This window comes from Molothrus aeneus, chromosome 5 (assembly GCF_037042795.1).
Source record: "Molothrus aeneus isolate 106 chromosome 5, BPBGC_Maene_1.0, whole genome shotgun sequence".
In the NCBI taxonomy this organism is placed as follows: Eukaryota; Metazoa; Chordata; class Aves; order Passeriformes; family Icteridae; genus Molothrus; species Molothrus aeneus.
In genome coordinates this window covers 10,082,999-10,099,430 of record NC_089650.1, presented here as the reverse complement: position 1 = coordinate 10,099,430, position 16,432 = coordinate 10,082,999, and the positions used below count along the sequence as shown (strand labels likewise).

The following is a 16,432-nucleotide window of genomic DNA, read 5'->3' as shown; positions in this document are numbered from 1 at the left end:
GGCAGCATCTCACCGCCCGCCTCCCTGCCCCGACGGGGCGGGTGCGGCCGGGGAGCCGGCAGCGACCGGGACCCGGGGCAAGTTCTGCAGCCAGAACCTCTCGAAGCGCGCCAGCCGCCGCGACAGGCGAAGGGGCCCACGGCTGTCCCTGGCCGCCGGGGGCGGGGAGCGCAGCGGAGAAGCGAAAGTGAAGGGAAGGCAGCGCCTTTGCCGGCGGGGCATCCCCGGGGCGGCGGGGCGGGCGGGCGCGGGCGGGCAGTCCCCGCTGCCCGGCCGTCAGTGCGGCCCCGCTGCCCCTGCCCCGGGCGGCGATGCTGTGCTGCATGCCCGGCGTGGCTTTCGTGCCCGCTCTGCTCGTCTGCTGGTCCTCGGCCGCCTTCATCATCTCCTATGTGATGGCCGTGCTGGCGGGGCACGTCGAGCCCTTCGTGCCCTACATCAGGTGAGGCGGGGGAGCGGCCGAGGTGCGGGGTTTGTGTGTGTGTGTGCGACCATGGGAGGTGTCCTGAGGGGCTTCCCGGAGGGAATGTGGGGTCCCCAGGGGCCTCCCTGTGACAGAGGGACACGCTGGGCACTCCTGGCACCCATCACACCTCTAGCACCTCTGGGAGCCACAGGACACAGACGCTGGAGACACGGTGGAAAAGGACATGAAAGTTTTCTGCTGCAGCCAACGCGGGCCTGATGCTAGAAAAAGTTTACAATTACATGGTGGAAGTGTAATTTTGTTTGTATAACTCCAGAACCAGGCCAAAGTGCACCAGACGATGACTGGACTCAAAGCCCTGTGATGGCTTTTGCAGTAAACACATCCTCACAAACATGCATTTTTTATATTTCATTATAGGACCAATGGGTTTTAAAGAGTTCCCAAGAGATGCCTGGCATCCCTTTTCTATAATCTTTTTCGTTTAAGTGCAATTCTGTGTAAATCATTCTTTATGCATGGCTTATGTTAACATTTAAATCTACACTATGAAAATGTTAGTATTTATCTCTCAATAGATTGAAGGTTAGGCAGAAATCCAAGAGTGTCTCTGATTCTCTTGGAAGATCTAAACAAGGTTATAAAATATATCTTTCTTAGCCAGAAGATCTAAACAAGGTTGTAAAATATATCTTTCAAGATGTATCTAGACCTAATTCCTTAAAGGACTTTTTGGACATGCACAATTTCAGAAGACTGCTAACCTGATTGGCACATAGAAGAAAATTTGATTGAAAATTAGGGTTAGTCATCATAGGCAAGAGCAAATGACACCACAACCCACAAGATAGCTGAGCTACATTCAAATTGAGCCATAGAAAGTTGGGCTTCATGTTTATATTAACAAAACTTTTTAAGACTCTCTGCACAAATCTGGAAAGCTCTTGGAAAGCCTTGTTCTTGTACTTGAACAAATACCCTACTGCTCATCCTTGATTACACACAAAGCTTTACTAACACAAAAGTGCTTGTGATCAGTGCAATTTATCCAGTATTAATTAACAAAAATTAATCATTTGATATAATTGTACATGGTTTTTGTTCAGAAATATTTTGAGATCCTGTAGTAAGAAACTTAACAAATTATTTTTCTTAGAATAGAATAAAATAGAATAAAATATATGAGAGAGTGGGATGTGGTTTTTTATATATAGTTTTGTTTGCAGTTAAGTTTTTAATGGCCAAAGTATCTTAATTGTGTCATTCTTTCTAAAAGGGATGGACCAAACATTTAAGTCACAGCTGTACAACTCTAGTGAATGTATCACAGCTGCCACAGTTATATCAACTTCATGGAATAGCTCCCATTAAACATTGTTCTTATCCTTTAGCTATGGAATCACCATAAAAGTCCATGTGCCCTAAAAAACCTAAACGAAACAAAGACATAAGAGGCTGCACCAGTGATTCCCACTCACATCTCAGTCCCTCTGCATTTACTAGTAAAGCTTTTTAAAAGTCTTGTTTATGTTACATCCTTTTAACACCACATTTGGCCTAAGAATATATGTTGACTATTGGTGAAGCACCTGCAACAATTTTAAAGGCATGGGGTCTAAGCATAAGAACTTCATAGAAGATGCATTTGGGAATAATACAAGGTTTTCTTCTAAGTACTCAGGACAATAGTCATACCATATTCATATTCTTAATTTTCAGGTCATTGCTTTAGCCTAAGAATATGAATCATGTGATTGAGAATGTGATTTAGTAAAACTAAGAATGTTAAAAAAAGAGGAAGAATGTTGCAACCTTTCAGTTGTGCAATATCTTAAAATGAAGTATAAAAATTAAACAGAGCTCGTATGGGGAAATTCCAGCTACACAAAGGAGAAGAATACTGACATACTCGAGTTCAACATTTCTGTAATTCTTACACTCATTCCCCAAGCACTCTGTGTATGCCTTGAAGTAACATTAATTTTATTTGCTTACAATGTAGCAGCTTTTAGACCAAGAGACCACACCTAAATTTGTCTTTGAGGCTGTGCTAATGTCCCATCAAGTAAACCATATAAATACAATTCTTGGTAGATAAAATGAATATGATTTTGTGTTTTCTAGCAGCTGAGTCCTAAAAGATGATGAGTCCTGTTACTCACACTGCTCAAAATCCTAATCAATTTGGATGTGCTGGGATGGCTGTTTGCTTGTTTGAATTCTCAGTGAAAGAGTAAAGGGAATTTTCCTGAAAGTATTTGCTACCAGTTGGTACCGCTGGAGAAATCAGAAACCCTGTAGGTGGAATAGAATCTTCCTATTTTAAAAATCTGGGACTCCAGTTTGAAGAGAAATAGTTTATGATGGCTCTGAAGAAAATTCAATTACGATGAGTCTTTTGGGCCTAAAATACTTATTCCTTGTCTCCTTCACCTTCTTGTCTTTCCGCTCTTCAGATGACTGTTCATTTTCAAAATTCTTCTGCATGAGATGGTGACACAAATGCTGTCATTTTCATACAGAGTTCCTCATCTTTTCCATGGAGGTTGAGCTCACCTATGCACCAGCTCAAATAAGTGAGCACATTTTTGTTTCAAATATGCCATTTCCTTTTTTCTTTTTTGTAAAAAGGAGGGGATTGTCATGAATACTTCTTTTGTTAATCTTTTTTTTTTTCAAAGCAGCAGACTTAAAGAAAAATTAATATAAATCCAAGTATTCATTTAGCTTTTTAATGCAAAATATAGTATTAAGAAGATTGTGTCCTTAAAAGCCCAGTGCAGTACTTTTAAATAGATTGTGATATAAGATTCCTGGTATGAATTTTCTTTACAACATAATCTAAGATTGTTGAGTTTAAAAATCCCCAACAGCAAAAATCACCTATAAACCTTTATCTTGAGAAAATATTTTGTTATAAAATGCAGTTCAGTGCAATTTCATGTTATTTGGTTTGCTCCTACAATGTGTTCCAAGAACTTCAGATGGCTTTCTATGTGTGTGCCAATTCCATTCTCTGCTCACCTAAAGCCCTTCAAAAGCTTTGAAGTGATTACAGTCCTGTACTTACCACAGAGTGGTTTCTGATTTGAAAAAGTCCTTGAAGATTGTCACAAGTGGCCCATATTTTAAATGTACTCCTTTGTCGTGTTAATGAAAACACTCCAGAAACAAAAGGAAAAGATGAAGTTCAAGGTTAAAAAATGGGCTAAATGAAACACAAATTAAGATTATTTTCAGGTGTGTCAAACAAACAAACAAACAAAAAGACTTCATTAACTGTTTTCATCAATTTCAGTGTTAAAAAGAAACAAGATTAATACAGACTACCAGCTGGAGCAAGTCTTCAGAAAGCATTACAACAAGAAAATTCAGGTGAATAGGGATTCCCAATGCCTGACAAGTTCTAAAAACTTGTCCAAAATCTTGGTCCAAACTTTTGAATTTGGAACCAATCTAGTAAAAAGAAATATATGAATTTTCTCTATTTTTTTCCATCAGCTTTTCATAGAAAAATGAAAGCTGAAAAATCCTAAGCTTCCTCTTGTTGCTGATAAATTGTCTTAGCAACAAATCCTTCTATAACATAGAAAGGGTTGGAGAGCAAATATGAATTTCTAAAATCAAGTCATTTGATATGGTCATACTCTTCTGTCCTGAACTTCACAAAATTGTCGAAATTCTTGACAGTGATTGCTAAAGTAGAGAGTGTTTTCTCTTTTGTGTGTGGAGAGCATTCGTGCTGAGGTCATTTTGGCTGTACTCAGTGGTAGCTTCAGAATCTTAGCACTGAAACCTAATCCAGCCTCACTGCTGGAATGAAGAGTATTCATCTTATTAAGTGACAGAAAAAAATATCTCTAGCTAGTACCTACTTGTCCCATTATACACAGAATCACAGACTCAACAGAGGTTGGAAAAGACCTCTGAGGTTTCTGATTCCAACCTGTGACCGAACTCCACCATGTCAACCAGACCATGGCACTAAGTCCAGGCTTTCCTTTAGCATTTCCAGGGATGGTGACTCCACCACCTCTCTGGGCAGTCCATCCAATGTCTAACCACCTTTTCTGTGGGGAAATTTTTCCTAACATCCAATTTAAATCTCCCCTGGCACAACATGAGGCCATTTCCTCTTGTCCTATTGCTTGTTACCCAAGAGGCCTACCCCCACATGGCTACAGCCTCCTTCCAGGTGGTTGTAGAGAGTGATAAGGTAACTCCTGACCCTCCTCTTCTCCAGGCTAAACACCCCCATCTCCCTCCACTGCTCCTTATCAGACTTGTGTTCCAGAGCCTTCCCCAGCTCTGCTGCCCTTCTCTGGACACACTCCAGCCCCTCAATATCTTCCTTGCAGTGAGGGACCCAAACTCACAGCAGCGCTTGAGCTGTGGCCTCACCAGAGCCAAGAACAGGGGACCATCATTGCCCTGCTCCTGCTGGCCACACTGTGGCTGACACAAGCCAGGATGCCACTGTCCTTCTTGGCCACCTGGGCACACCCTGGCTCATTGTCAGCTGCTGCCAACCAGCCCCCCCAGGTTCTTTTCTGCTGGACATCTCTCCAGCCACTCCTCCCCAGCCTGCAGCACTGCCTGGGGTTGTTGTGGCCAAATTGTAGGACCCAGGCCTTGGTCTTGCCAAAATTCCTTCTGTCGTAGACATCTTTTTGTGAAAATCCTTTCTTAGGATTTTTTCCCCTTCTGAGAAGCTGAAGCCTCAGAAACAAAATGCAAACAATGGTTATCTGCTGCTGTGGAATGCATCAGGTGGATTTTTGATTGGCCCATCTTGGATGTTTATAATTAATGGCCAATCAAGGCCGAGCTATCTCGGACAGAGTCCGAGAGAGCTGCCTTTTGTTACATTCCTTTCTATTCTTAGCTTAGCTAGCCTCCTGAGATGAAACCTTTCCTTCTATTCTTTAGTATAGTTATAATGTAACAGATATATCATAAAATAATAAATCAAGCCTTCTGAACATGGAGTCAACATTCTCGTCTCTTCCCTCATCCTGGAAACCCCTGTGAACACCGTCACATCCTTCCACTCATCTTGTCCCATCAATCCAGCCTGTCCAGAGCCCTCTGCAGAGCCTTCTTCCCTCCAGCAGATTGACACTCCCACTCCAGAAGAAAGGTTTGTTCTCAGAATCTTTGCTCAGTGTCCACTAAGCTTTGGCATTAGCTAAAACCTTCATGTGTTCACACATCTGATAGCAGAGTTTTTGGGTGCCTCTGTTCAAACACACTATCCTGCCTCTTGGTACTGCCCAGTAACTGGAAACTTAGCTCACACTCAAATTATGTAAAGATTGAAGAATTAGATGTTTTCCATTGGCTTGACCAACCCAACTTGATCAAATAGATATCAACTGGTTGTATGTTAAACAAGAGAAAAATGGACATCAGAGAAGAAAAAATAGTAAAAAGAGGTGGCAAGATCATAGTACTGTTATTTCAACAGTGCACTCATGTTCCACAGAAGAGTTCTGCTTGAGGGGATTTGAGCTCACATACTCCCAGGAATATGTTCATTCTGTGAGGAAAGGACATTCTCTGGGGTGGGTGTTTGCACTTATGTAGGGAAAAGAGGGGAAAGGGCTCTATGGTGAAAGTGTTCCATTTTCTACAAAACAAATCTTTTGTGTACGTTATGTCTTTCATATATATGCAGGTGCATGTGGATATGTATATAAATTCTGTAGGTATTCTCACACTCATGCTCCCTCTCTCTGTCCCTGTGAACTTCTAATTATTCCCTGTAAGTGTGAAGTGTTTCATCAGAAGAGACTTGCAACACCTTGGAGATAGAGTACTCTCAAGATTTATCTACATTAGTAAATTTAACAGTTCCTAGGAACATTCCTGGGCATGGAACACAATTTCTCTCACAGAGTTAAGTCCTTTTAAAGAAATTAAACCAAATTCTCTCACATCTTAAGATAGTGACTGCCATTAGATATATTTTGTTCTATCACAGTGTTAATTCAACAAATAAAAAAAACATTAATTCTCAAATGTCATTTATGTAATCATGTCATTCATGAGCAAAGTACAGGTCTGTCACATCTTTGCATATTGCATACAGCAAAGAAGAAATACAGTTCAACCACTATGCTCTTAAATTATGCTTTCTTTTTGAAAAGAAGGATTCTCTACAACAAATGGTGCAGCAGAAGATGAATTGCCTTACACACACAGCAGCAGTTCACACGAGTTCTACTTCTCATGGGATTTCAATTGTCTCATTTATGTTTCACAGGTCTCAATTAACTTTTAATTTGTCTCTCTTTCTACTTTAGTGACACTGGAACTAAACCTCCTGAGAGTGGTGTCTTTGGTTTTATGATTAATATTTCAGCACTTCTAGGTATGTATAAGGTATTTGGGTTGCCCAGAATGAAGAAATGAGAATTAGTGAAAAATGCCTGCTTTAATTACAGAAATTATTTTCAGTATTCAGTATTCAGTATTCAGTATTCTGCAGAGAAACTTCTCCACAGTCAAATGGCAGTATCAGGTAGATGTAAGTAATACCTGGAGAGTTGGGTCCTTAGGAGCAGTTAGTGCAGGCTCAGAGGCACTTGTGTGTCTTCAGAGCACCTCATCAGTGCAATGGAGTCACACACTGGAAATAAAAGTGGAGCAAGGGTGGCACAATTACTCTGCAAAACTCTGATGCAGGGAAACTTTGGCTTCTAAGCTGCTGCAGTAAAGGGAAGAACAGTGTTGAAGCAACACCTGGTTTTCTCCACAATGTGCCTACTTCTCTACAAAATAACTGATGTGAATCAGGAAGTTTGGCATTTTCTGTTATCTTCTAGAGGATGGAGGATCAAGGGCTGTGCATCTCTGTATGATGGCCTTAAAGCCAAGTAAACATATTTTACCTTTTATGAGAGCCTCGTTCAGTCACAATCTTGGAGTGTTTTATGTAACCTCATAGTGACTGGGCAAAGTTACCTGATTTCTTTTTCCAACTGTACATAGGCTGAAACTGTGTTCTGTGGTGTGGAACTGGGGAATTCAGCCTACAGCTTATTATATCCTGAAGAACCATGATTTCCTAATTCCATACAGGTGTTTGCCAGCAGTGAACTGCATATTAGGGCCAGGCATGCAGTGACTCTACAAAAAGGAATTCATTCTTCAGACCATCCATCAGGAGGAGATGTAGTTCTGGGACAAGACTGCATCTCAGAGCAGAATAAGGCTTCCCACTTGCAGTTTATGGTTCTTATCTCCCTGTAACATCTGCTTCTAATGTGGAATGGCAATGCCTCTGTGCCCAAAACACCCAGGAGAATGGGATTTAAATTAGTGTTTTTCTTGAACTGATGTGCATTTAGTTCTAGATAGCAATAATGCGTAATTTTAAGACAATGTTGAAGTTCCATCTGAAAGTTCATCTGAATTAACTTCTTCATTCCAGCAGAGTTAAAGATAGTATTATTTGTTGTATTATGTTTAAAATTTTTTGTTCAGCATGTGATGTGTTACAGGAAAAGTTTGTTAAAATGTAATCAGTATGTGATCATTGAACAAAACTTTTTTTTGTTTTGCTTTTTTCAGCTTCAATTACAATGTACATCAGATATTTATTAATAGAGAAGCAAAATGAATCATCACACTTTGTTAGGTCTTCATGCAATATGTTTACATTATGTGTGGGATTGATGGGCTGCACTGGAATGGGCATAGTTGCAACTTTTCAGGTATGACCATAAATTTCATAACAAAAATGAAAATAAGATTGTTTTACCATTAAAAATTTCAACTAGATAATAGAGATTAATATTATCCCCATGTAGACCCTTGGAAAATGGAGTAAGAATGTCTGTCTTGCTCTTGCCTTTTTTCAGTAGCTTTTCAGGAACAGACTTGTTTTCTCCCTATACAAGAGAATTTTTGCTTGTGCAGTTATGCCACTAAGGAGTTTTCTGTGTGCTTGTCTTGTTACATGTCTGTACTATATGGATTTTTTTTGCTGTAAATTTTTTTTTCTGTGAAAACTTGAATGTAAAAAACTTTGCTATTCCAAGTTTAGTTTGCTTATAATTAGGTAGGGAAGAATAAGTCAGACTAACAAAAGCATCTGCATTTTTGGCTGAATGATGGCATACTCACTAGCAGAATTTTCTACAAAATAAATTAATCTTATCTGGCAGGTTAGAAAATTGGGCACAATATCAGCCTGTTAAACTTTGGAGTCTGTAGGAAATGGCATAACAACATGTTTTATCTTTTGATACAGACATGTAGAACTACTGCTTACTTTGCCAGAAGTATCACATTACAAACCAAAGTTCCCCCACTCAATGTCTGAAAGAAAATTCAATAGGGAGAAAAAATACCAAAACAAATTATTCATTTCACCTTTTCTAGTGAGGAAGTATATAATAAGGTAGATTCTGACACAAATATTATGATAATTGCACTGAAAACTTCAGCCTAGAATCAAGTTAAATTTAATTGGCAGGTGGCTTGAGATACTGCCTTAAAATCTGTGGAAACAGCTGCATTATTTCTTTTAAAGGATGGTCTACATGATGACATACACAGAAATTGAAAATAAAGATTGTTGGGCCTTCAACAGCCAGTGCAGTTTTACATGTAATGGAAATGGTATTTTCAGACAAAAATCCCATCTGCCTTAGGATGATATCTTGCCCTTTTTAGCTTTGCATCCAGGCAGTGTGTGTGGATTGCAAACACCACAGGTACTGTAGTCTATTATAATCATATTTTACTTTAAAATGTCCCTGTTCTTATTGATAAGATTTATATGTGGCACAAAACAAATGTTGGATGATGCCTGACTGAAATAGAAACCAAACTCAGCTTCAATAGGGAGAAGACAAATCAGGAATGCAAAATAATTTGTGAGAGTCAGGGATGCAGAAACTTTGATCCTGATGTTTCCAAAGGTATTCCTTGACAGTTATAACACTGGTTCTTATCTAATCTCTGTTGTGTCTCATTGCCAGTCCATAAACTCCTTCCTCACTTAAGTTCTGTTTCCTCTGCTTTGACCCTGCTTTCCATGTTAAATGCAATTTTTAGAAAGGGATCTGAGCATAATAAGGATCTAATCTGGCTAATAAGCATCTGATCTAGCAGATTTTCATGCATCCTTTATTGCCCAAGAAGCTGGAAATGGTGGCCTGCAAGCCTTCAATCTTTTCACTGTATATGTACATCTAGTGAACAGTACATTCTGATCCCTATTTGCCAATAGAATAACTGAAACATGAACAGGATGTGAGATTTGCTCATGGTCAGGTGATGTTTCAAGTCAGGAGACCAAAGCAAAGCTGGAATTAGAAATTATTCCCTTAGTAGTCAGTCTAGCTCCTCTAATCAGTATGCCATGTAGCAAATTTACATTCATGTGCACTACCTGCCAGTTTCTTCAGGTCATAGCAGCTAACCATTGTGCTGATTCCCTTTCCAGGAGCTGGCTGTTCCCAGTGTCCATGACATAGGAGCTCTGGTGGCCTTTGGCTCGGGTGTTGTGTACATCACACTTCAGTCTATAATCTCCTACAAGTCCTGCCCACGATGGAACACTTACCTTGTGTGCCACATAAGGATGGCCATATCTGTCATATCATGCATTGCTTTCATTCCCAGTATCCTTTATGGTGCATCCCATGGTTTTTCCTTCATGTGTTCATGGTTTTCCTTTAAGTTAAATAATTGCTGATAAAAAAATAAAAACAAAGACACACTCTTTATTTAAGGCTCTCTAATGTGTATAATACAGCATGTTGGGACACCATCAATAGCATAAAGATGAGTTTTGGGAGCTTCTAAAAAGCTTTATCTCTTATTTCAGTGGTGTATTTAAAACCAATGTCCCAGTGTTTTTCACAGAATCATACACTAGTGAAATTAGAGCAGCTTTCCTACTTCCTTCACTCAAAGGGAGGAAGGTCTGAGAAAGGGAGCCACTGCTTCTACAATGAACCACAGAGAATCTAAAAACAAGGGTGGCATACAAGCCTAAGCAGATGATTCTGATCATGCTGCTTGGTTCTTCACCTCAATGGTCACCTCTCTTAAAGCCACACTGCACAACTTCCTGGCTCTTCCCTTGGCATGCTATAATTACCCATCTCACTGATTTTACTTGCCCTGGGTGATCTGCCAGTGTTGAAAAGTGACTGCAGCAGCTCATCACATGAGCCAGCCAGCCACAGCCTGCTTTTGGTTCCAGCAGCTGTGAAAGGACTTTGGAAGAGGGACTCAGTCCCAAGAGGAAGTTGTACAAACAGATCAAGACACTTATTGTGCATCAGTGGAAACCAACATTGTTCCACTTCCAGCAGTGCAGGACGCTGCTTCCATGGTTCTTGATCACAAATGTCACCTAAGTTTGGAGTGTCTCCCTTACTGTCTATATACTGAAAGAACCTACAGGAACCTTAATTTGTGCAGAAATGTGTTTTGATTGATGTTACCACTTGCCTTGTAATAAGGTGTTTCACTTCCTTGTATTCTTAATACCTTTATTTGATATTCTGGCTGTTCAGGGTCTTCTGTGCTACAGAAGGGGAAGATGGTCTGGGTTTTGGTTTTTTTTTTTGTAAGCAGACATTTTCATTTTCACTCACTGATATTGCATAGTTTCCTTTACACTGTTTTTCCCAGTGATTGTGTTTGCTTCAAAAATTTCCATGACAAAAATTGATTGGACTCCAGGTGAAAAGGTAAAATCGTACTAGGTAGCCAACTTACCTTGTGTGATATTATTTGGGGAATCTGTTATATTTATCTTAAAGCACTACAAACATGTCAGAGACTTCAAATAGCACATTATCATGAACAGATCTGTGCAATGATGCTTTCCAGTCACTTCTTCATTAGGGAGATGTCTGCGGTGTGGGTAAGAAAATTTGTCATGGGTGATCAATCTTGATAGAGTTAGACTTTCATTTTGACCAAGAACTTGAGAGTTTCCCATAGAAAAAACTACCAAAAAAAGTCTGGTAATTAGTTCTACTTCATTTTATAGTCAATATTATTGAAAATTAACTTTTCACATGAAAGAAAAAGTGGACCAATTTAATTCTGTAGGTTTTGAGATTTTTTTCTCAGCTTTTTTATTATTCTATATTAAATAATCTTTGATACTGTCATAAATATTTGGACTCTGAGCTAAAATAACCTAAAGTTAATTTTAGGTATTTGAATTCATTTCAGTGTTTTCAGAATGGCAACTATGAAAACTAATTTTGCTTTTTGGGCAAATTTTGCTAAAAGGAGGCATTAAAAAAAAAAAGGTTAAATAATGCAGAGAGTATATCCTGCTCGAAGAGCTTAATAATATCACACTTAGCAAATGTACCACAACCAAACAGTGGCAAGGCAGCTGTGAGATAAATCTTTGCAAATTTGACAATCTTAGTAATATCTTCTGGGGTTTTGTGGGTTTTTATGTGATGCAAAGATGAAAAAATGGTTTTACTGAAACAGATGGCATATTTGGTGATGGCATGTTAAGAAAGACTTTGCATTCTGTTTGTGCCATGTGCCATAGGTTTTCAATGAGAGTCTTAAAAACAAAAGTCTTGTCAGGAGCTGTCATTAAGGGTGGCCCTCTATTTCAAAACATGGTAAGGGTTTGCTCAGAATTACTGAGCTCAGTGGCTCTGAGTGAAAGCTTGGAGCATGGGCACATCAGTAATCTTAACATAACCACTGAATGTTTTCAGGTTTATATTACATTCAACCTTTGTTTTTATACCATGCTAATTGTAGTTTTCTTTTACTGCCTTTGATGGCACTGCACGGTACTTAGTGTAACACATGCACCTTGATAAATTTACTCATCATTCTGGAAAAACAAAATGTGAATTGACTTTTATACAACAGGGCTGACGAGTCATAAATCTTACTTGTTGAATTAACAGAAGGAAATGTCTATATCATTTCACCCTTGTTTTATTTAGCTGTTTAATCTGACAATTTGTTTTATATTTAATTCCATCAGGATTATACTTACCATTTTATGAGTGCAATCTGTGAATGGACAGTGGCCTTTGGTTTCATCTGCTTCTTTTTAACATTCATTAGAGATTTTCAGGTTGGTATCTACATATTTTAGCAGTGACTAAGTGCTATGAATTATATAACAATGCAATAGAAAATTACCATTCTTTACCTAGATAGATGCATCAAAGCTATACAGAAAAAATGTTACCAAGCACAGAAATTATTTCTGTCTACATAAGGAATATTCACCCCCTTGATTATTAAACATAAAATTCAGTTTAATAGTTCAATGTGTTTGATCTTGAAAAGTAATGTGTCAATTATTTACCACTCTTTTTGTAGAAAGAGGCCCTCTAAAAGTGACATAATAACAAAATAAATGATGCAACTGAAACTTAATTTTTTTCTGCCTGAGGAACTTTATATAATAATCCAAAGCATTTCAATCATTGATGTTTTACACATTTTGCTATATGTTTCCTCACAGTACAAAGAATATGAAATAATTTTTGGAAAAGTATTGACACAAAAGCCTCCTGGTTTGATAGCTGGATTCAGAGTTAACATGTATTTTGCTAATCAATAGCAAACATTTCCATGTCTATTTAGTTTTGACTTAGTACTGAATAGACCATGGCTATAGGGCTTTTCCTTAATTAAAAGCAAAAATTTTAAAATAATAAAATAAAATAAGCTAGGCTCACCAGAAATAACCACTTCTTTCAGAAAAAAAAAAATTGTTCTAAATTACACAACACATGATCTTAAAGGTATATAATTGCCTTCTAAAACTGATAGAATTATTGAACCATTCCAAAATGTCTGTATCATTTAATGCATGATTTTTGGGGGGAGGTATTTATTGCCAGTCCATCACTCTCTGATACCCACGTATATGATGGCATCTCTTTCATCAAAGGTCAGACTCTTCCCTTGGAGACTGAGATTTGCAGGACAATGCAGTAATTCTCAGAATATTTATCAACAATCCTTAGTTGATAAATCTGCTTCAGACACATAAAAACTTCTACTAAATATAAATATTATGAAAATAATAGAAAGGGATGAAATTAAACAAAATGATTGTGGTCATATTAAATTACAGATTATGAAGTAGCATGAATCCAATGTTAGTGTTTGACAATGACAGAAAGATTTTTTAGATTCTACTGTCTTTTTGTCATAACCAGTGCTCAGAGAAAACCAAATTATTAATTCAGTAAAAAAACTGCCACACTCAAAGAAAAATAAGATTTTTTTTCTAATTTTCTCCCAGTATTTATTTCACTTTAACACTTTTGTCTTTTGTTTTGTTTCATTTCCTTGTACTTTATATCACAGAACTGTAAAATTAAATGATCTTCCTTTATTTTTCTTTTAGAGATTTTCTTTAAGGATATCAACAGAAATATATGAAGAATTCTGATATTGAAAGAACAATATTTTATATCTATGAATATTCTAGGTTTCTTTTTACTGATAGAAAAAGTGGCAGAGGCACAAGGATTGATGAGGTTGTATTAAGAGCCCATGCCATTAACTCTGCACCAGCAACCACTAAAAGATTTTAAAAAGTTGGAGCAAGGTTCCTCCTGATTTTTTGCAATATTTTGTAATTTTTATATGGTTTGGTATATTAAAAATACTGTAATAAAAGCAATATCTAGAAGCACCATAAAATCACTCAAGGACTTGATCTCCCCAGCTCTTCCATTTTGGACATATCTGTACTTTTTAATTTGCTTTAGTGTGATCAATAGCATTAATTTTAAACTTGAAAAAGTACATTTTGCAAAGAGAGAAGTGTAAAGGCAACAGAAATCACTAGGACTGAATTCCTACTCTGTTAAGTTGCAAGGGCTGGAGAAGATGGTGAGAGCAAGAGTGGGCATCTTTGTTTGAAGAAATTTGAAGTTAGTAGATGGCAACACTATGCTACATATTTCTGATACTGGGCACTGCAATGCAAATGCAAATCCTAAGAAAAATTTAAACTATATTGCCTGAAAAATATATTTCTGAAAAATATTTTCTAATCATCACTGCAATACATGTTGTAAAAATCCACCCCTTTTTTCCTTTTGTGCACTGATGGCCACAGGAAACAAAAGATGGAAGTGAGAATAGAGAGTAAATTTACATTTAAGCATGATGTAATAAAGAGAACTCTTACTGCAATTTCGTTAATATAAAGCAGAATTTTCCAGCCTGTGTTTTATTCCACAATGGAGTGAAGAAGATCTCAAAAAAAGTCTTGGGAATGAATGGAAAATAAGAAGAGGCAGTAGTTTTCAGGTACTTAGAAATAAATGTAGTAGTATTATATACATAAAACTAAATTAAAAAACAAACCTGGAGAGCATCTGGAATGAAGATATTTGCTGCTATACACTTCCTTCTGTAATGAAAGACTTGGAAAGGAACTAACTGAGAAGTCAGATGTTACAAGTATCTGCAGGCAAAAGGTTCTTTCTTTTCTTTCAGATTCACCACCTCCATTCTGTGCATTAACCACTTGGTTGTGAATTATGTTCTCTGAAAATTACATTTTCCACACTATATCACAGTTTATGCAGAAATATTGATGATTTTCAGTTGCTAATATCCACTAACTAATGTGTGTTTGGAGAGTGATGTCTTAAGATTAGTCATCTGTTAATATTTCTTTTAATGTGCATTTTAAACTGTATTAAATTCAGCTGTTTCACAACTTAAAGAGTTGATGTTTTGTTTATAAGTTCTTCCAGATAAAGGAAGGACCTTATGTCTTGCTGATTGGGTATCCTGTAAGGGACACACATTTCTTCAAGTGAAGATCATAAAGGAAATGTGTATCAACCACAAAAAGTGACATCATGTTATTCTTAAGGCTCTGTTGAGAAAAGACCATATTTCCCAGTGCATTGTGTATTAATTCTTTCATTGCTTTTTATTCTTAGCTTTCATAAAGTAAACTATAAGAAGCAAGAAGTTGTTATTTTAAGTGATAGCCAACCTTTACAGTGCTTACAGTATCCTAAAGGGAAGAAAAAAAATAATTCAGAGAAAGTGGCTGAATGAAGATCACCTTAGTCCCTGAAGTCAAGAGGTAAATTCAAGTACTGAATTAAATCCTTCCCATTTTCCTGAACTTTTATTGTGATACATTTTAATATTAGTTATATTCATGACCAAAAGAATGCTCTGATAGTGCACCTTTTATTAAATCTATTAGGCCTAAGACCTCAACTTGCATTGACATGCAGACAGAGGCAATAAGTTATTATTTTTTATTTGTGCAGTGAACAACTGTTGAAAACACTTTGATTATTCTCTGGTTCCAAGCAGATTTTCAGTCAACGGCTTAACTATTTTTTTTCAGCTGAAATAGGAGTTGACAAGTTGCAAGCAATTGCCAAAATAATATTCTAGCAAGGTATAATTTAGCTGTGGCTGACTCTTATTAAATACTGCACTTTTACAGACAAGTGATCTCTAGAGGTTAGCACAGATAATGTCACAGCACACTTCTGTGGCTTTGCTATGGGTCCTTTTTTCTATATTTTCATATTTCTTAGCAACAAGAAATAGCTTTTTTTTTTTTTGTTGGAAGCTATGCTAGAAATATTTTCATCATCTACTCTGCATGATATTCTCTATTTGTCAGCCCATCAGGAGTGATTGAGAAATTCCTTTTGCATAAACTCCAGTAAATCACATGATACCTGCTGTTATTTTTAGTGGTTACGCTAAATCATTCTACTGCTTCCAGAAGTGCAAAAGCTGATTTTTCTAGGTTGTACAGCTTGATCTGCAGATGAAATATCACTGTTGTGGTCTCTGTCACAGTTCCAGATCGTGCAAGGATGAAACTCTACCAACCTAAAATATCTAAAACCCCTCTTTGTCTTAGGACAGTGTTACTTGCTCTGCTTTGCCTTCTAATGTGCACTAAGCTAGTGATGACCTTATCACTGGCTTTTCTCATAAGGCAAACTAAAATTTAATTTCTGGCCTGCTCAGTTT

At 37.6% G+C, this 16,432-nt stretch overlaps 1 protein-coding gene across 2 annotated transcripts; it reads left to right on the top strand.

Moving 5' to 3' along the window:
• Positions 1–311: 311 nt before the first annotated feature.
• DRAM1 (DNA damage regulated autophagy modulator 1) lies at positions 312–15,143 on the top strand. Of its 2 annotated transcripts, none has more exons than XM_066550222.1 (7): positions 312–442; positions 6,733–6,800; positions 8,003–8,145; positions 9,885–10,062; positions 11,084–11,142; positions 12,426–12,518; positions 14,529–15,143. In XM_066550222.1, exons 1-7 carry the CDS (start codon positions 312–314, stop codon positions 14,559–14,561), a joined length of 705 nt encoding a protein of 234 aa, XP_066406319.1. In that variant the 3' UTR covers positions 14,562–15,143. The 2 variants fall into 2 exon arrangements, with proteins under 2 accessions (XP_066406319.1, XP_066406318.1); XM_066550221.1 differs by having other exon boundaries at positions 13,809–15,143.
• Positions 15,144–16,432: the final 1,289 nt, after the last annotated feature.